The 22092-nt window shown below is 40.3% G+C and overlaps 2 protein-coding genes across 2 annotated transcripts in view; one reads left to right on the forward strand and one right to left on the reverse strand.

Annotated features, from left to right (window-relative positions):
• The window catches only part of LRRC72 (leucine rich repeat containing 72), a 53096-nt gene that overhangs the window by 30163 nt on the left and 841 nt on the right, over nt 1-22092 (reverse strand). The window contains exons 2-3 of the mRNA XM_028845991.2: nt 17256-17329; nt 12102-12171 (exon numbers count right to left, since the gene is read on the reverse strand). Coding sequence (XP_028701824.1) covers nt 12102-12171; nt 17256-17329 — 144 coding nt within the window. The remainder of the gene's footprint in view (nt 1-12101; nt 12172-17255; nt 17330-22092) is intronic.
• SOSTDC1 (sclerostin domain containing 1) overlaps nt 19379-22092 on the forward strand; it is a 73082-nt gene continuing 70368 nt past the window's right edge. Inside the window, 1 exon segment of the mRNA NM_001194311.3 lies at nt 19379-19618. The gene's annotated coding sequence lies outside the window, so the exon portion shown is untranslated.

Below are 22092 nucleotides of genomic sequence, written 5' to 3' on the forward strand. Positions count from 1 at the left end.
ATGGGGATGGCATTGAATCTATAAATAACCTTGGGCAGTATGGCCATTTTCACGATATTGATTCTTCCTATCCATGAGCATGGTATGTTCTTCCATTTGTTTGTGTCCTCTTTTATTTCAATATTAGACTTTTAATTTACTTATTCTTCCACTCAGCAAACATTTGTTGAGCATCTACTATGTGCCAGACTCTGTGCTAAGTTCTGGGGGAACAGCCATGAAGAAAATAGACAAAAATCTCTGCTTTTATTGTAGTAGGGAAAGATTAAATAAATAATACATACAATGAGTAAATTATATATTACAACCTAAGTTGATAAGTGCTATGTGAAAAAATGAAACTTGGAGATTGTGTTGCGGGATCTTTGGGGTATTGCTTCACCAGCCGGAAACCTCTATGGCCAGTGGTGCCTTTGCCTGAGTTTTGCTCTGGCCTGCTGGGCTGGTTCTGCCCAATCAGCCTGGAAGGCTGTGCTCAGCTCCTGCTACCAGCTTGGATCCCATGCCTGTCAAGGGTGAGCCAGGCACAGAGAACTGAGGGGCGTGTGAGCAAGTGTGGGGTCCAGTCGGCTGTAGCAGGACAGGCAGCTCCAGGGGTTGGCATGGGTGCCAGCTTCCTGTGAGGCTGTGGTTGGACCAGGTGCGTCATAAGCAGCTTCCACGACTGACACGGGAATGTAGCATGGTATCCAGAAGTTTGAAGATGCCAGGAACTGCAGAACCCTAAAGAGGGTGTCACAGCCCTGGTTTGGGGAGCTCCTAGGTGTGGATTTCCCAAAGGGCCTCAACTCTTCTCTCCTTCTCTCTTCTCTCCTTCTCTCTTGTCTCCTTCTTGTCACCCACAATGTGGCAGGCAAGGGGTGTGTTTTCAGCCCTGTTTGTGTTATGGCTCTTTTAGCCCCGCCATTCAGTGAGTCTCAAGTTCTTGTCCTACATCCAGGAAGAATGAGTTACACAGACAACTGGAGGGTATGCAAGACAAAGGGTAGCTTTACTGAGCAATAGAACACCTTAGAGAAGACCTGCAGTGGGCAGCTCCTGTCCATAGCAAGGGTGCCCCAACAAGTGTCCAGCTCTCAGCAGAGAAGATAGCTCCTCTCTGCAGCTGGTCATCCTGTTGTCTCCTCAAGTCTGACTGAGTTCAGGGCTTTTATGGGCCTTAGAGGGGAGGAAGTGCTTGCTGATTGGTTCATGGGCAGCCACAGGCAGGCTTGGAAAAGGTACCACAAGTTTTCACTCTGGTCTACGGGACTGAAAGCCCAGCCCTCAGCCTTTAGGCCCTCTCTAACTTGAAGGCGGGGCTTCACCGGGGACCTGCCACCTGCCCAGGAGCCTGTGTGCCTCCTGCCACTGTTCATGGAGCTCAGGTTATTCATGTCAAGGGGCACCTGCAGGTCAGTGCCCAGCTGCCCTTAGCTCCTCTTTAGCCTCCCGCCCACACTTCTTGGTGCCCAAAGTCTGGAGGGGGCCGAGGTGGCAGGGGGCTGGCATACCAGCATTGCTTGAGTGTGTGTACCCCCAGCCAGGTTGTGACAGCTCCTGGGCTAGGGCTCAACTTTGCTCTGTTATCGGAGTGGGTGCTGACAGCAGGGAGAAGCCAGACAGCAGGAGGAGGCACTTCTGAGCCTGTGGGTGTAAGAGGGGCCTTCCTGGGTGCAGGGAGATGCGTGGATCCACAGTGGCAGTTTGGGCAGCTGCAGTTATGCCTGGGAGGATGGGGCTCCTGCCTACTCCCAGCTCCCAAGAGCACCGGGGTACCCAGTTTGCAGCCATGGCTTGGGCAGCTGCAGTTGTGCCTGGGGAGCTCCCACCGTCTATGTGGAATATGGCACCACCCCAGTCCCAGCTCTGCTTTGGGACCCCTCTCTTCCCCCCACTCCGTGCCCAACCACACTGCTCCTCCACCAGTGGGTGACTTGGCCTGGCCCCACTGCGGCAGCTCCCAGAGTGGCAGGCTCTGGTGGGGTCCCCCAGGGTTGGGCTCCAGGACCTTTCCACCTCCCCTCCATGTTTTCCTGGCTGTGTCTTCAGCTGGGTAATCACAGGTTCCCAAGATATGGCAAGGAGTGAGGTTAAGACCACACTGGAGGCTCTGGGCCTGGGAGCGGGTCCTGTCTGGCTGTGCGAGGGTGGAGGTGGTACAATTGGATGGGGGGCACCACTGCTGCTCCCACAGCTGCTCCTGCTGCCACTGTCCACACCTCCCTGGTGCAGCTGGTGTAATGTCAGCAGCTGCTCCAAACGGCCTGCCGCCGCCATCAATTGGAAGTGGTAGAGTGAGGTAGAGTTACATTTTAGTGGGGTGGGACAGAGTAGGCCTTATGGAGGAGGCAATGTTTGAACAGACTGTTGATCACAGGGAGGGAGAGGGCCACTGGAATGTCTGTAGGAACAGCACTGGGGACAAGCCAGTGCACAGGTCCCGAGACAGTGTAGTGCCTGGGGTGGCTAAACTAGAATGAGCCAGGGAGAGATGGCAGGTAATAAGGTCAGAGAGAGAACCAGAGGCCCGATGTGTATAGGACCTTGTTGGTTACTGTAAGAAGTTGGATGAATGTAGCAGACAACCATCAGAGGTTTTGAGCAGAGGAGTAACATGTTTTCACTTAGGTTTCCACAGATCACTCCGCTACTATATTGAATGATTCTCAGTGGAGGTAGGGGGGAATTTTGCCCCCCAGGGAGCATTTGACAATATCTGGAAATATTTTTGCTTGCCACTCCTGGGGAGCATCTCCTGGCATTAATGGGTAGAGGCCAGGGATGCTGCTGAGCACCCTAAAATGCACAGGACATACTCCACCACCAAGAATTATCCAGGTCAGGCCGGGCGCGGTGGCTCACGCCAGCATTTTCAGAGGCCGAGACAGGTGGATCACGAGGTCAGGGGATTGAGACCATCCTGGCTAACACGGTGAAACCCCATCTCTACTAAAAATACAAAAATGTTAGCCGGCCGTAGTGGCACGCGCCTGTAGTCCCAGCTACTCAGGAGGCTGAGGCAGGAGAATGGCGTCAACCGGGGAGGCGGAGCGTGCAATGAGCCGAGATAGCTCCACTGCACTCCAGCCTGGGCGACAGAGCCAGACTCCGTCTCAAAAAAAAAAAAAAAAAAAATATATATATATATATATATATACATATATATATATATTTATCACAATAGTAGCAAGGTTGAAAAACTGTAGGGGCAAAGACGCATACATAGACCAGTGATTAAATGACATGATAAAATTCTGAAAAATTCTGGACTTATGTGTTAATTGAAAGAGTATGTTATTGTATGTTTAGTACTGAAATTCCAATATGCAGTAAATTTACCTAGAACGTGAAACATTAGTTGGGAAGCATTTTAATAATATACCCTGAATTATATAGGAATAAAAGTACATTTCAATGTACTTTTAAAATTTCTAAGTTTATTTTTATGGTGTTCTTATCCAATAAATTAAAACAATGCATTCATTTCTATCTTAGTTTAAAATATATACAGTACTTACACAGTCTATACCTTAAAAATATTCAGAAGTAACTATTTTTAACCAATCCAGACTTTTATTCTCATGTTTTCCCTTCTCTTTTCCGACATACTAAAATATTTGCACCTGTTCTTTCCAAAAATAGGATTTTTTTTGGTTAAATCATTAAAAACCATAACTAGATATGTATTGTACATATCTTCAAATTTCACAACCATGCAGTGAAGTGTTATTTAGGTTATTTATATTTATTTGCTTTTTAAAGAAGTTTTTAAATATGGAGCAAAATACAATTTTTTCAACAAAGTTGACACTAAGGATATAATTAATATTGCCCTAAGGTAACAGAAACACATAAGAGCCCAAAATATATGGAATGTATGCTAATTCATTTTGTTTTTTTAACGGCTCTTACATCCCAGAGTGGAGTTTGTACTGCTCTAAATAGTTTTTGGAACAAGGTATTGTATGTATAAATGAATAAACAAATATATATGCCCAAACTTAATAAACAAATAAATCTGATTAAAGAGGCCAACAGAAATTCCATGATACAAAGCATGTTGTAAATCTACCGAAAACGTATGGCCATTCAAATAATTCTTTATCAAATATTTATAACAGCACATTAAAAATAATTATTTCAATTTCCAAAGTATGATTTGCTAATTTTATAAACCAATATTTCTTCCTAAAATACATACATTTGTGCTATTTGCTGAATTCTCAATATGCGCTTCATGTCTAGGAGCTTGGCAATCATAACATCTTAGAAGATTGAGCCTAAGACATTTCTTAAAACATTTATTCTTTATTTTTATTTTATTTTTCCTTAAGTTCTGGGATACCTGTGCAGAACGTGCAGCTTTGTTACATAGGTATACATGTGGCATGGTGGTTTGCTGCACCCATCAACCCGTCATCTAGGTTTTGAGTCCTGCATGCATTAGGTATTTTTCCTAATGTTAAAGCATTTATTCCAATCTGACCATTCTCTAGTCAGTGTGAGTGATGTTATTATAAATATTTCAATTATTCTTTATATAATGATGTTTGTAAACAATGACTTTGCCAGAAGCATCTTTTTATGTAAACTGAATTTATAAAATTTGTTAACTATTGGTTTTTGCTGCACAGCAGAAACCCAGGTTCCATTTTGAATAGTTGTTTGGGGAGGCATTAGACAGGTTCTTCATCGAGACGAAATGAAATATACCAAGCTACTGTTGTACTTCCAGAAACAGAAGGATATTAACATTGTGGCATCAATATTATGAATGCATAGTCATTATTGGACATCCATAAAAGAAAATTTTTGAAGTAATGAGCAAAGACAGAAGGTGATTATATACATGTGCCATATAAATTATTGTGTAAAATATAGGTCACTTAGGTCATTTATCTGAGCCAAACTCAACCTTTCATGAGAGGCTGGAAAGAATGAGTTCATGGACCTAAAATTCTCTGGGTCAGACTTGTTAGAGAATGAAATGAGGAAGGAAGACTTTAGACCTAAGAGCAGCTGCCTCCCACTAATTATGTCAGCAGATGTTAGGAAAACATGATCTCAATGAGGAGGAGATGCAGCACTAATGAATATCTATGCAATATGAAGCTAAACAAGCCCTCAGAGCATAATGAAAGAAGTAGAGTTGCCAAAGCAAACCTAGGAAAGTTAGGACGTTGGAGGTCCTTAGAAATAAACCTGTGCATTTTCATCAGCTAGTTCACGTTTGGACCAGAAGCTCAAGTTTTATCACCCACTAGATAATGATTTGAAGAAATACGCACCCTTCCAGCATAATAGGCTTCACATTTACCAAATTACATTCATTGCCTTCAAAGACAACTGTGTTGTCTCATTCCAGGCAGCTAGCAAATACAGTGTACTTGCTAGGAGCAGAGCCACTCCCTTTACCCCTCGTAATTTTATCACTAGAGCAGGGATCATCACATTTATTGTTAAATTCTGTAGCAGCCTAATGCAAGTACAGAATAAGCTGTATCCAAGTAGGACGCTTTGGGCTCCAAGTAACTTTTAAGCCCAACTCAAATTGGCAAATAAAGAAAGTTCATTAATTGTCTCACATATCACCAAGCGCAGAAGTTGTGATAGCCTTAGTCTTGGCATCTCCATGAATCTCCGGGCTCTGCCTTTCTCTAAGTGTTGGATTCATCAAGTTCATAGGATAGTTACTTCCTGCCTTTATATCCAGGTAAGAAAACATCCAGAAGCAAAAGTACTCTTCTAATACTCCCTTTTAGGAATAAGAAAGCCTCTCCCAGGAACCTCCCAGCAAATGTGCCCTGGTCTCTATTACAGTTGGGTTAGATGCCTGTTCATTGATTAGTCACTCACCAGAAGAGTGGGATTATTCTGGTTGGCTTAGACAGTTCAGGATCCACCCATGGACCTGGGTGGGGCCACCTACTTGAGTAGAATGGAGGAGGAGTATGTACCAAAACTCAAACCCAAATTCTGTTGGACAGGAAGAAGGAACGAATGGACATGAGTGGACAACAAATAATGACCTCATGTACTTCAATAAATATTGTGGATTGAATAAGTGAATAAACAAAAAAAAAATACATTCCCTTTATTTTATTCCTTTTGCCTTATTTTTTCCTGAATAGAGGGTAGCTAAAATATTCACTAATGTAAGAATAATGCTGGTCAGGAATTCAGATCATTCTTAACAATGTGTTATAACTCTAAATATATTCATATCTCAGGGTTAATGTTTTTCACAAATCTCTATATCATTTCTACAGTGTCACAGTTTCCTCTTAGTGGTCAATCTAGTATAATCTAGATTTTAAAGAAAATTCATAATTAAAACTTTATATATGAAGTTTGATGAAATATTATACTAGTTAATATGCCTGTTAGAGTTTGGGATCTGAATAAGACTTTAATTTTTGATGGGGTATGAATACTTAGGTGGCTTAGCATCCAGTCAATTATTGATCAATAAGAAAACTCACATTAGCTCATTTGCTTATCCCATGACCACTCAAAAGCTGTTTTGGGTATGAAATCCTTTCAGTACTACATGGACTAAACAAGTCTCTTTTATAAAGAACAAATTAAGTGATAATGATTTTAGAAATGTGAAATGAAAATAAATCTCAGGATCCCAATAGCACTAAACCAAAGGGAAAAATCAAACTAGGAATTACTTAGGTCAAACCTCCCTCCCATTCTATTCCTAAAAAAGATAGCTACTAAGATTTAAAAAAAAGCTACACAGCTCTCTCACAATTTGTCCACAAGGAAATTCTTTGGGGACAAAGGACACAGAACTCAAAGTCCTTCCTCTGCTCACTGAGATAGATGCATATCTGATTGCTTCCTTTGGAAAGGCTTATCAGGAACTCAAAAGAACGCAGCCATTTGTCTTTTATCTACCCATGACCTGGAAGCCCTCTTCAGGTCACAGGTGGAAAATTGATTGATGTCTACTCTCCCTAAAATGCATAAACCAAGCTGTGCCTGGACCACCTTGGGCCCATGTTGTCAGGACCACCTAAGGCTTTGTCATGGGCACGTGTCCTTAACCTTGGCAAAATAAACTTTCTAAATTGATTGAGACCTGTCTCAGATATTTGGGGTTCACAGAAATAATATAGTTTGTTGCATATAAATAATCCAGCAAAAGAAAAACATTCAGCCTTCTGTTGTATTCCTTTCCTGCCCCACCCCTTCAAAAACAAAAGAAAGTAAAACAGTTGATGGCGCATGCGATCCCTTTTTAAGCGCAGATGCATCTGCAAGTCCATTTTGTGAATATTCAATGAGTAGTTGGAAGTCAGATTATATCCATTCCCAGAAATATTCCAAAAAAATTATAAAATCCCTAATTATACCTCTCCCTTCTAGACATTTGTACATGTTCTTTCCCTCCAAACTGGACACCATTGAGCACCACAGGAACACACACTAAAAACAAAGATTAGTCACTTTTGCTATGCCTGATGATTTTCATCTTTTTCTGACGGAAGTCGCACACTGTGACTGAGGCTAAGTTTTGGCTCTGTGTGTGTGTGTGTGTGTGTGTGTGTGTGTGTGTGTGTTTGCGACGGAGTCTCACTCTGTCACCCAGTCTGGAAGGCAGTGGCATAATCTCGGCTCACTGCAACCTCCGCCTCCCGAGTTCAAGCAATTTTCTTCTTCAGCCTCACGAGTAGCTGGGATTAGAGGTGCCTGCCACCACGTCCAGCTAATTTTTGTATTTTTAGTAGAGACGGGGTTTCACTACATTGGCCAGGCTGGTCTTGAACTCCTGACCTCGTGATCCACCCACCTCATCCTCCTAAAGTGCTGGGATTACAGGCATGAGCCACCACGCCTGGCCAGCAGTATGTTTTTTAAAAGCGTTTTGAATGTTTATGCCCTAAAGTAGTGTGTGCACTTTCCAGCTGTTAGCTGCCTGGGTCATGAAGATATTCGTGTTTGTTCTCCTAGAAATTATTTCAAGCTTATGAGATTTATGGTTATAGTTAATACCAAATCACTTTCATTTTCCATTTTCCACTTAGTTGGTGTTTAAAAAGACTAAGAATGAAATAAAATATTGAAATATTTTTATAAACATGGCTGTTTATATCAGTGCTGAGATCTGGATGTACTACTTGACAGGCAGATGACTACTAAACACTCAAATTATTTCTTTTGTCAGCTAGTGTTTGAAAGTCTACATTCAAAATGCTAAGCTTGAGTTATCAATATACTGTATAATGAACAAATACAAGCTGTCGGAAGATGAATTTTTGAAAGTTGCAAACAACCTAGTCACTAGCTTACCGTAATGATTGTCTAGGTTTGAATTTTAGTTCAGTCTTGCTCTTTTGCTTGGAAAAAGTTTGGAGTCCAACACTCAGGCTCTCACTGTGAGGGAAGGGTGGGAGAGCACTGCCTCCTTAACCCTGGCCTTTAAGAGAAGCTTCAACAGCCACACTTGGTGATCTTGAGACATGTTCCCTCATTTGGGGGCATGGTGGCCTGGTGCCTGACACTTCCTGAGGAAGTTAAATCAGCTTGGATAGTGTATTAGTCCATTTTCACACTGCTATAAAGAACCACCCAAGACTGGGTCATTTATAAAGAAAAGAGGTTTAATTGACTCACAGTTCCACATGGCTGGGAAGGCCTCAGGAAACTTATAGTCATGGTATAAGGCGAAGCAAGGCACCTCTTACGTGGTGGTAGGAGAGAAAGAGCATGAAGGAGGAAGTGCCACTTTAAAAACCATCAGATCTCATGAGAATCATTCACTATCATGAGAACAGCATGAAGGAAACTGCTGTTTCCCCATGATCCAATCACCTCCCACCAGGTTCCTCCCCTGACACATGGGGATTACAATTTGAGATGAGACTCAGGTGGAGACACAGAGCCAAACCATATCATTTTGCCTCTGTCCCCTCCTAAATCTCATGTCTTTCTCACATTTCAAAACATAATCATGCCTTCCCAACAGTCACCCAAAGTCTTAACTCATTCCAGCATTCACCCAAAAGTCCAAGTCCAAAGTCTCATCTGAGACAAGGCTAATCCCTTCCACCTATGAACCTGTAAAATGAAAAGCAATTTAGCTATTTCCAAGATACAAAGGAGGTACAGGCATTGGGTAAATGTTCTCATTCCAAATGAGAGAATTTGGCGAAAACAAAGGGGCCACAGGCCTCATGCAATTCTGAAAGCAGGTGGGGCAGTCAGTCATTAAATCTTAAAACTCCAATATCTCGGCCGGGCGCGGTGGCTCACGCCTGTAATCCCAGCACTTTGGGAGGCCGAGGCGGGCGGATCACGAGGTCAGGAGATCGAGACCATCCTGGCTAACACGGTGAAACCCCGTCTCTACTAAAAATGCAAAAAATTAGCCGGGCGAGGCGGCGGGCGCCTGTAGTCCCAGCTACTCGGGAGGCTGAGGCAGGAGAATGGCGTGAACCCGGGAGGCGGAGCTTGCAGTGAGCCCAGATCGTGCCACTGCACTCCAGCCCGGGCGACAGAGCGAGACTCTGTCTCAAAACAAAAAAAAAAACAAAAAAAAAACTCCAATATGTCTTTTGACTCCGTGTCTCACATCCAGGGCATGCTGATGCAAAGGGTGGGCTCCTATGGCCTTGGGCAGCTCTGCCCCTGTGGTCTTTCAGGGTACAATCCCAGAGATGCTTTCATGACCTGGCATTGAGTGCCTGTGGCTTTTCCAGGCACATGGTGCAAGCTGTTAGTGAAACTACCATTCTGGGGTCTGGAGGAAGATGGCTTTCTTCTCACAACTCCACTAGGCAGTACCCCAGTGGGGACTTTGTGTGGGGGCTCCAACCTCACATTTCCCCTCTGCATTGTCCTAGTGGAAGTTCTCCATGAGATCTCCACCCCTGCAGCAGACTTCTGCCTAGACATTCAGGCATTTCCATATATCCTCTGAAATCTAGGTGGTTTCCAAAGCTCAACTCTTGTCTTCTGTGCACCTGCAGGCCCAACACCATGTGGAAGTTGCCAAGACTTGGGGCTTGCACCCTCTGAAGCAACAGCTCAATCTGTACCTTGGCCCCTTTTAGCAGCTGGAGCTGGAGTGGCTGGGAAGCAGGGCACCAAGTCCTGGGGCTGCACAGAGCAGCAGGGCCCTGGGCCTGTGATGCCCTGAAGATCTCTGACATGCCCCAGAGACATTTTCCCCATTGTCTTGGCTATTAACATTTGACTCCTTGTTACTTATACAAATTTCTGTGACTGGCTTGAATTTCTCCCCAGAAAATGGGTTTTTCTTTCTTACCTAATGCTCAGGCTGCAAATTTTCTAAGCTTTTATGTTCTGCTTCCCTTTTAAATAAAAGTTTCAGTTTCAGATCATCTCTTTGTGAATGCATATAACTGAATGCTTTCAGAATCAGCCAGGTTAAGTCTTGAACATGTTGCTGCTTAGAAATGTCTTCCGCCAGATACTCTAAATAATTTCTCTCAAGTTCAAAGTTCCACAGGTCTCTAGGGCAGGGGCACAATGCCACCAGTCTCTTTGCTAAAGCATAGCATTTACTCCAGTTTCCAATAAGTTCCTCATCTCCATCTGAGATCACCTCAGCCTGGACTTCACTGTCCATATCACTATCAGTATTGTGGTGAAAACCATTCAACAAGTCTTTAGGAAATTCCAAACTTTCCCATGTCTTCCTGTCTTCTTCTGAGCCCTTCCAAACTGCTGCACCAACTTCTGCCTACTACTCAGTTCCAAAGTTGCTTCCACATATTCAGGTTATCTTTATAGCAGTACCCAACTCTGCCAGTGCCAATTCTCTGTATTTGTCCATTTTCATACTGCTATAAAGAACTACCCGAGACTGGATAATTTATATAGAAGACATATTTAATTGACTCAACATTCTGCATGGCTGGGAAGGCCTCAGGAAACTTACAATCATGACAGAAGGTGAAGGAGAAGCAAGGTACATCTTACATGGTGGCAGGTGAGAAAGGGAGCAATGGAGGAAGTGCCACTTTAAAAACCATCAGATACTGTGAGAACTCACTCACTATCATGAGAACAGCATGGAGGGAACCATCCCCATGATCCATCACCTCCCATCATATCTCTCCTTCAACATGTGGAGATTACAATTTGAGATGAGATTTGGGTGGAGACACAGAGCCAAACCACATCTGGTAGCAACTGGGAGGTACCAACCCTCTTGGCTTCTGATTGCAGGACAAAGATATGTGAGTCTGAGGACTAGGTATGCTGACCTGGGGCATTGTATAAGGGATTCTGCACATGAGGGTGATTTGCCAAGGCCAAAAGACCCTCAGTTGTAAGTAGCCCTGGGATAAAGGTGAGGTGAGCCAGGAGTGGCCAGTGAAGAGGAGTCAGTGTTGGAGAGGCCTAGCAGAGGAACTTCTGAATAAGCCATAAAGGGAACGATCAACTTTGAACATCTGTTAGTACTACAGGGTACAAAGCAAAGAACTTTGCTTCTCCCTTGCCTTTTTCCTACCAGTACACCACCCCATTCCATACCAAACCTGGAGAAGGCTGAAGTGGAGATAGGAAGGAAGGAAAATAGCCAACCATGGCTTTCTAGTTAATAAAGAAGGCAGGTGGCCATCTGCAGTCAGCCATAGCTGGATATAGATGGGGGCATATCTCATTTGTGATTGAAGATTGACAGTTGGCTATTATATTCTCATTTATGAACTGAGACTATGACTATGACTCAATGGGCTGTAAGATTTTGTATTACCTAAGAGAGATGAAAAAGGTTATGGGGCTGCCTGAGTTTTCTTTCAGGAGCCTTAGTAGGAATAGCTTCCACTAAGTGGACTTGATAGGACATGGGAGACAAAAGTAAAATTGCAATTTGATAGCACCTCACAGATTGTCCTTATTCAATGTATCTCGTGTGTGTATATGTGTATGTATACCAGATATATATATGCACACACATATATGTATACACACACCAGACATATATGTACCAGATATATGTGTTTTATATTGGTTTCTTAGCTGAATTTAAATTTTAAGCAAAAAATATTAATACTTTTAAAGATTAGTTCTATTAGGAACATAAAATTAAGACAGTAGTTTAATTCTAGTAATTGAAAGATAAAATACAACACTACCTTGTTATGATGAAGCCATAAGTATTTTAATTTTTTAAACCTAGAGAGATCAATGACCTCTGTCAGTTCCCTGGAAAGAAAAAAAATGTGGACATTAGCAACAATCAGTTCACACGTAGGTAAGACTGGGCATGTAGTTAGTATGGCTTCGTAGTAACTAGAAGGTTCTCTCTCTCTTTGTCCTTTCAAAATTGTTGGCAAACTCACCTGCTTATTTCAGAAATTCCATCATTATAACTTCATTCATTTGGATTAAGATTTTGTCAGCTAGTTAAAGCTAATACTTGGAGGGGAGCACTTTACCACATTAGCAAAAATTTACACCTCATTATGACTGAATTTATTGGAACCTTAATTCAAAACAAGTTTTACTGGGGAGAGGACAAAGGAAAAAAGTGAAGCTAATACTGGACTTTCAAGTAAATGTGGGAAACGTAGCTGGGTCCTGTTTCAATATCGTCTGTGGGTTATTACTGTGGGGCAATAACCTTGAAGTATTTAGCCAGACTGGACTCAGATGGAAATTGCAGGACACCAAGAGACAGACACTGTGTGAAGTGCTTTATTCTCCCTTTATTTATTAATTATAGGATTAAAATATTACCCACTTCTCTTGAATGGTATGAGATTCCACCTATCCAAGTGGTCTTGGTTCTTGTTCCTAAGGCAGCTCACTTATCAAAGGGGCAGTTGTGGGTTTGGGAGAGGGCACTGTCTGAGATAGTTGGTCATTTGATTGATGTGGCCTAGAATAGTTGGATCTCTTATTTCTCAGGGCAGAAATTGTGGAACCCAAGTATGTATACATATACATATCTGTTTATTTATCAAATGCTTACAGATCACATATCGCTATCTGTTTATCAAATTCTTATAGATCACGTATTGTGTGCCAGGTACTTTTCAAAGCATAAAAATATCAATATTTACTATTATTACAGATATTAATTCATTTACGGTAAAATTTTATCACAATTATTTTTAACCTTGGGACGCTGAAGGAATAATATTTTTCTAATTTTTATAAAAACATACATTTTTTGAAAGCATGCAAACATTTCTAAACAAAATAAACCTTTTTTCACTAACTTTTTATATTGAAAAATGTCAAACCTGAGAAAAGATGAACGAATAGTACAATGACCACTTGTATACCCATCATAATTTTTAACATATTGTCACATGCTTATCCTATCTATCTAATTTATATATTTATTGGTTGATAATTTTCTTGGTGAATCATTTGAAAATAAATTTGCAGGCTTATTGCAGGTGTCTCAGCTTAAGGAGTTCATCTTGTGTATCTCCTATATCAGGGCATTGTCCTGTGTAACCAAGATACCATCCTCACACCTAAGAAGATGAAATGGAATTCAGTAATTTAATCTAATATGCCATTCATGTTCAAAGTTTCCCTGTTGTTCCTACATTTCCTTTGGTGTTTTAAAATCTTGTATCCCATTAACATTCATGCATTGCATTTGGGGTGATGTAATCTTTGAGTCTTTTTAAAGGTAATCATCTTCTTTCCTTTTTCTCCCTTAACATTAGCTTTTTGGGCTGGGCATGGTGGCTCACACCTGTAATCACAGCACTTTGGGAAGCTGAGGTGGATGGATCACCTAAGGTCAGCAGTTTGAGACCAGTCTGGTCAACATGGTGCAACCCCGTCTCTACTAAAAATACAAAAATTAGCCAGGGGGTGGTAGCACATGCTTGTAATCCCAGTTACTTGGGAGACTGAGGCAAGAGAACCACTTGAACCCAGGAGATGGAGGTTGCAGTGAGCCGAGATCGTGCCATGGCACTCCAGCCTGGGTGACAAGAGCAAAACTCTATCTCAAACAAACAAACCAACCAAAAAACATTAGCTTTTTGGAGAGTCCAGGATAACTGTCTGGTAGAATGTCTTACATTATTGATTTTTTTGGATTGTTTCCTAATGATCAAATGCAAGGAAGATCATGTCTACTTCTCAATTACATGGGTAGTAATTACTGAATCACATAAGGATCCAAATGATGTCAGTCTGCCCCACTCTTGATGAAGCTAAATTCAGTCATTTGGTTAAGAGGGTATCTGCCAGTTCTCGCCACTATAAAAGTACAAATTTTATAATTGGAAAGTCATACATGAGGCAAATATCTGAGATCATGTGTATATCTTTCTCCCTGACAACTCTTTACTCAATCGCTTTAGCTTCAATTGATGATCCTTATCTGAGCCAATAGATTTAGGATTATAAAATGATTTTCCTAATGTTCTTATTCTTTTTACATTATTAGCTGCTATTCTTATGTAATGAACATCTGTTCCGTCCTCTTCTATCTCATTCATTCTCCTCCCCATCTTCCCTGAATTTTCAAGTTTTTTTCTTAATCCTTTATCACTTAAAACAATGATCAAATTCTCCCTTATAAAAGACATTTCAAGCAAAATCGTGTGTCTCTTTGATATGTACCATTAGTTTTTGAGCACTTCCCTGGCACAACAAAATATTTCAGATTCTTCCAAAACAACTTTTTTTTTTTCTTTCTTAGAAAGGGTTTGGCTCTGTTGCCCAGGCTGGAGTACAGTGGCTCCATCTTGGCTCACCGCAACCTCCACCTCCTAGGTTCATCAGATCCTCCTACCTCAGCCTCCTGAGTAGCTGGGACCACAGGTGTAAACCACCATGCCTAGCTAATTTTTTGTAGAGACAGGATTTCACATGTTGGCCAGGCTGGTCTCAAACTCCTGGGCTCATGTGATCCACCTGTCTCAGCCTCTCAAAGTGTTGGGATTACAGGTGTAAGCCACCGCGTCTGGCCTCAAAGCAACTTTTAGTAGGAAATTTGTACAAATAATAATACATTCTCCTCTCTCACTGTAGATATGTAGCTTATTTCAGGGAAAGAGTACTTGGACCTTGGGGCACCGTAACTATTGCATTGGGTGATAGTGAGAGTATGTTAACTTCATCTGTTCCTACGGTAAATAATAAAGAAATCATTACATGGCTACATTAGAGTATCTCATGCCCCACTCAGAGGATTTCCCATAAAAGTTATTTTATTTTATTTTATTTTATTTTACTCTATTCTATTTATTTTATTTTATTTTTTGAGACTGAGTCTCGCTCTGTCTCCCAGGCTGGAGTGCAGTGGTGTGAAAGTTGTTTTAATACACTAAAACTTTAAAGTATTAACTGTGTCAAGTTACTGTCATTAATTTTTTTGTAACAGTAATATCAATGTTGAATTTTCATTGATTAGGAAATATAATAAATTTATGTTTCATTTTTCTTTTTTAAAATTTAATTTAAAAAAAATGTTACAAGGCCACATCTAATATCATATAAATTCACTTTTCAAGGGTACTCTAACTATTTCATGTCAGAAGGGTTTATTCTGTACATAAACCTGTCCGAAATCAATAACAAGCTGTTACATTATAAGGTGAGGCCAGTCAAAGGATAAATGAGAGGTAATTCTACTAATGATGGCTATGACTCATGCTGACAATACTTGTCAACATCCTGTTACAATGTATGTTCTCCATGATCACTCAAGAACACGTCAATAAGATGCTTTCCATTTCCCAGAGTCAACAGAAACTTAGGCAAATAGATAACTCAGTATACTAGTGTATTGGCATCTGGACTGGGAAATAGTTTTTGTCCACAGCTGGATGAAATGGTAACTTAGTATCCTCAAAATGTAAAAGGTGTTTTCTTTCTCATAAGCAGACCATTAATTACCTACTGTCAGGTGATCAATATCTCAAATTTTCTAGTATTTTAAAGCTACTTTTATTATCTTCTTACTGTAGTGATCAATAGTATACAATTGTCAAAATCATGAAAGATGCAATCTTTTGACCACATGAAGTATTTATTGTTATTTTAAAACTAACTGACCTATATCGAGTGGCTCAAAGCATGACCTTAAATGTGTCAGAATGCTCTACCATACGTGTTCCATACTAAATGTATTTTTAAATATTTCAAACTTGTCATGAATGTATTCCTTTACTACCAAGAGATTCAGAGTCCTTACAAAGATAAACACTTTTCTCTGTACTGATAAACATAAATATTTATTTATGATAAAATATATATAATAATAAAGGATTTCTCCAAATTGCTAGAAATAAAAGTGATTAAATTTGTTGATAAACTAAAGCATTTTCTTTACTGGAAGCCTATTTAAAAATAATACACAGAATTCAGAGGCATTAAAAAGCACAAAGTAAGGGGGACACAATATAGGAATAGGGTCACTGTGCTTAAAATGCAAACTTCAGTGTCACTTATTGGCCAGTGAGAACTGCGGTATCAGAGTCTAATTTTATTTATAACTCCCTCTTCCTCTCATACCTGTGTTCTATCTCATTCTACTCTATAGAAAAACCCAATTTGTTGTCTGCCCCCTTGAGGAGTTCGAGTGGAATCAAAGTGGGCTGTTGATATGCGAGAGGGATTTTTCTACTTACCAGTAAAATTTGTATGGGGATAGGTAGAGGTTGTAGTACAATGGGGGTCATTATCATAGTATGTGGTATAATGATTCCCAATAATAGTAATAATATTAACCATACTAATGCTCATTGAGTGCTTACTGTGTGCCAGTAACTTTGACTAACTTTTAGTAACTCACCTAAGCTTCACAACAACCCTGAGAATGAGGTAGTATAATTATACCCAGGGAATATCGTTGCCAGATAAAATACAGGATATCGGGCTACATTTGAATTTCAGGGAAACAATGAATTTTCCAACTACTGTGTGGGACATACTTACACTAACTAAAATTATATTCATTGTTTCTATGAAATTCAAATTCAACTGGATGTCCTATATACTTATTTGTTAAATCTGACAATCCTAATAGGGAGGTTGTACGACATACCCAAGATCACCCAACAGGAAGAGACAGAGCTGGGATTCAAACAGCCTGTCTCCATAATCTTTTTTTCTTTTTTAAATCAGTTTCAGTATTTTGTCTCTCCAATAGAAAACTGTGGACTCCAGGAAGTGGTAAAATAATTGGAGTGTGGTTGCCTACCCAGTCCTTGAGGGGCAAAAATGGAAAGGAACATTTGAATCTGTGAAACATTTTAACATGATCATGATAACATGATACTCTTTCATTTTTTTATGTTAAGTACACTTACTTTTTAGAAAGGAACAGCTCAAAGACATCAGCATCCCTCTTGTGGCCACGTATCTTTAGTTGATCTTCAACTGCCTGATAACATATAATTAATCTGTCAAACTACATTCCAGTGAACAAAAATGCTGAGGCATTTGCAGTCAATAACAATAATGTCTACAAGAAGATCAAAAGAAAGGTGAATATGGAGATAACCATTCTAAACTGATAAATTCCAACACTACAATTATATATTATTTACTCATTTTTGTGGTTGAATTTCATTATCCTTAATCCTAGGCACAGATGTTTAAATAATTTTTAATCAGAGAGAAAAAAATATGCATGTGTACATATACACCAAAAGCAAGTTTTTATTCTCTATGAGGCCAGGTAATTTGGTCTTTAAAGAACTATTCTTAAATGTTTCTTTGAACATGAAGAATTAGTATTTGATAGGTTTCCTACAGAGAATTCGCCCAGTATAGGGTTGGAGGTGGAAAGAGTAGGATAAAATGTATGTTATTATAGGACATTCTTTTTGTGCCTATCACATTATGCTTGGCACCCAGTAAGTTCTCGAAAAATGTGAAATGAATGAATACATGTCATTTTTCTCTGAACAAATGAATAAATACATTTTCCCTTGCTTGGCAAGCAACAGTGACTTCATTTTTCATGAGTTGCTAACATACTCATACTGTGAGAATTTTTGGTGGAGAAGCAACTTTTATTCCCATAGCTCTGTTTTAAAAATAAAACTTTAGCAACAGCTGTTTAAATGCTTTGCTTTTTTCTTTTAAAGTCCTTTGCTAAATTATAAAATAACGTTAATAGGCCACATGACCTAAAATAAGATGAAAAAAGTAAAGTCTGTCTGTAATTTGCCATGAAAAAGTAGAGCTAACAAGACATGACAAAAGTGAAAAGTATAATCATTGCAGTCCTGGAATCTGACAAACATTGTAATTATCAGAGTCAAAACAATCACTGAATTTTAGCTGGGATTTGTTATGAATGGTGAGGTTATAACTGACTTATAAATCTTTCTGGGTGATATATGAAATTTTGACAGTAGTTTTGCTATTTGGTAGAGGACTTCAATAGGAGTTATATTTAGTGCAATGAACGTATTTAAAGAAATGAGGAAGGTAGGTATCCTAGTGATGGACAGCAGCTGCAAATGTATAGTCCCGAACCTCCCTTGACACCTTGTTAAGCAAGCTGAATCTAGGGACTTGGAGCATTTATAGGCTCAGGGTTAGGCATTGCCATCAGGGTGCTTTGTTATCCAGTTACACAAGCCGAGCCTGGGGCTTGGAAAAACCCATTGGATCAGGCTTAGACATTCTCATCTGGTTTTGTTTTGTTTTGTTTTGTTTTTTGAGAGAATCTTGCTCTGTTGTCCAGGCTGGAGTGCAGTGGCATGATTTCGGTTCACTGCAACCTCTGCCTCCCAGGTTCAAGCAGTTCTCCTGCCTCAGCCTCCCAAGTAGCTGGGACTACAGGTGCATGCCGCCACGCCCAGCTAATTTTTTGTAGAGATGGGGTTTCACCATGTTGGCCAGGTTGGTCTCGAACTCCTGAGTTCAGGCAATCTGCCTGCTCCAGTCTCCCAAAGTGCTCGGATTACAGGCGTGAGCCACCACACCCGGCCCTCATCTGGGTATTTTAACTTAAAGATGTCAACTATCAGCCTCTACTATGTACAGTCAGTCACATCTTTGCATAGTGTTTGGGGTGGTATAGCCCAGTCAAAGAAGAATTAAAACTTGGCAGCCATCTATTAAAATTATAAATGTGCTTTTAAATTGATGCGGCCATTCTACCTCCAGGACTCAGAAACACACAGGTGCATACACCCAGACAAATGTGATTATCACTGCTTATTTCAGCATACATTTTCTGTGGTTGTGAAATAGTCCCCATTAACTGGAATGCAGGTTAAATTGACATGTGACATCACAATGGAATACTGTGAAGTAGTTTCCAAATATAGAGAGGTGGTCTGATGGCTAATTTTATATATAAATTTGACTGTACTATGAGATGCCCACATAGCTGGTAAAACATTATTTATGCGTGTGTTTCTGAGGAAGTTTTTGGAAGAGATTAGCATTACTATTAGTGGACTGAGTAAAGAAGATCACCCTCGCCAATGGGGGTGGATATCATCCAATCCAGTGAGGGCCCCAATAGAACAGAAAAGCAGAGGAATGTGAATTCATGCTTTCTTCTGGAGTTAGGACATCCATCTTCTGCCTTCAGACATCAGTATTCCTAGTTCTCAGGTCTCTGGGCTTGGACTAAACTACATTACTGGCTCTCTCCTGGGCTCCAGATTGCAGACAGCAGATTGTGGGACTTCTCAGTCTCCGTAATCAAGTGAGCCAATTCCTCATAATAAGTCTCTTTCTATATATCTCTATATATCCTATTGTTTTGTTTTTCTGGAGAACTCTAACTGATACAAATAGATATCTAGACATCTAAAGATATCTAAAATATATTTATAAATAAAAAGTAATTGGCAGTATAATATGTGTAACAATCTTTTTGTTAAAAGTCATATTTATATGAATACAAAATGCACACACTTCAAATTACTAGCAAAAGTCATCACTTGAGATCATGAGGGACTTTCACTTTCTAGGCAATATTTATTTTTAGTGATGTGTTAGTATTTTACAATAAGCATATATTAATTTGATAATCAGAAAGTAATGCACATTTTGAAAATTGTAGCCATAGAATGAATATTTAAAAATTTAAATCAAATTTCAAAAAATATGAGGTGAAAGGGAAATTGAATGTATCAGCATAATATGTAAATCATTATCATAGTTATTTATTTACACAAGTTTTTGTCACAGCATGTTTCTTTCCAATCAATAATTTTACATGAATCTGGTACAAAATATTAATATCAAAGTACCAAGAAACATGAAAATGTGCCAATTCACATTTCAGTGAATCCGTGGTGGAACAATTCCAGTTCCCAGTTAACACACAGCTTCACTACTACCATATGCCCTCATCTAAAGGAATTCAATTAAGTTTGCCATCTTACAGGGGCACAGTTCGTGGTCCCTTAAACAAATATGATAGTAACATTCAAAAAAAAAAAGCACAATATCTGCAAAGCACAATATAGTGAAGCACAGTAGAAATGAAGTATGCCTGTACTGTTAGCCCGGGCACGTTGGAAGATTTCAGGGCACAACTAACAGTCAGGCTGGGCCTTGAGAGGTGAGGTGAAATTAGAAACGGGATGTTGGTGGAAGAGGAGAGTAAGCACACAAAACAGAAGAAGCAGAAGAATGTATAAGGTATGTGGGGCTGTACAGCCTTTGGCTGAAGTAAAAGGCATGTGGAAGGCTATTGTGAGAAATAAGAAAGGTGGGTTGGGGTCATATTATTTATGCCAACCTTGAAATTTAGGCTCAGAACTGTGTACTTAATCAGTGCTCAGAGAAAACTTCTTCAGGCCTTGAGAACTCTAACTGAACATCATTTAATTTTATATGATATATAAATACATGTATATGTACATATATATGAAATATATATTCTAAGTAGCTGTATGGTAAAATTCATGTAAGAAAGTCTAATTAAGGATAACAATGTCAATGCTTTTACACAATATCCAGTATCAAATTATGTCACAAACACTTTTCCTCCTTCTCCGTTGGTGCCCTTGCTTTGTTGGTACCCTGAAGGCACAGAACTGACTATTGGGTGATTCAGCATTGTGCTCACTTCTGGGGGAATAGGAAGATATTACTGGATTTTTGAACTAGAAAAAACATGTGACAAAGCTAGGCTTCGGGAAGATGACTCTAGCAGTGATGTGTATGGGGGCCTGGGGTGCAGTGAGAACTGCAGACAGGAAGCAAGGCTACCTCTGGGAAACAAAGTCCACCTGCTAAGGAACCTGCCCTAGGGTGGGGGCAAGTGTGAATGGGCAGTGAACAGATATGACATGGGGCATGTTTAGGGAGAATGAATGGGAACTGGCAAGTAAAAGGAGGCAGAGAATTAGCACGAGGGAAGTCACAGGTGATGATGATGATGATGTGATGACTTGATGAGAAAGGTGACTGGGAGGGAAGACAGATGCAGCTGAGAAATGCTGAAATTGAGGCCATGGTGGAACATACTGGTCAAGGCATCCATCAGAAAGCTGCAAGGGTAAATGTGGAACTCATCAGAGATCTCATCCAGGCAGCTGTGCTGATCTGATGAGTCAGTTAACCTGAGGAGAGTGGGATCCAAGGAAGATCACGATGAAGTGTCTTTCCTTTCATGGAAAGAAAGGAGAGGGAAACATGTTGGAAAGGAGACAGAGGAGGATCGTTGTCAAGTGAGGTAGAAAAACAAGACAGTGGGAGGCAGAGGGGCATTTGAAGAAGGTAGAATTTCAATGTGCAGCATTGTTTTGGCTGGTGGAGGATGTCACTCAGAAAAGGTACTGAATTTAGAGGCCTGAATATCAGTAGCTTGAAAGAGGGCGAAAAGTTGGATTTCAAATTAATTGGTCAGCCTAAAAGGAAAATAAAAAGAGGCCATCACAAAATTGGGATGTGAACAGTTCTAGCATGGGGAGAACAGCAGCTGCTTCCTCCACCGCCCAATGCCTGAAGATCTAGAATCAAAGGGAAAAAATGTTTGAAAATGGTAGGATTATTAAATCCTAGAAGAATAAGGTCAGTATTAAAACCTATAGAAGAAAATGTCCTCTCTGATGATAAATTCTTGTACCTCCATGCAACACGCAGGCACAAGTTAGGACTTAGTGTGAAGAGCTTTCAATTCAACACAGAACTCTCAGCCTCCTTTAATCACAGCAGCCCCCGTCT

The sequence above is a fragment of the Macaca mulatta genome, chromosome 3, assembly GCF_049350105.2.
Source record: "Macaca mulatta isolate MMU2019108-1 chromosome 3, T2T-MMU8v2.0, whole genome shotgun sequence".
Lineage (NCBI taxonomy): Eukaryota > Metazoa > Chordata > Mammalia > Primates > Cercopithecidae > Macaca > Macaca mulatta.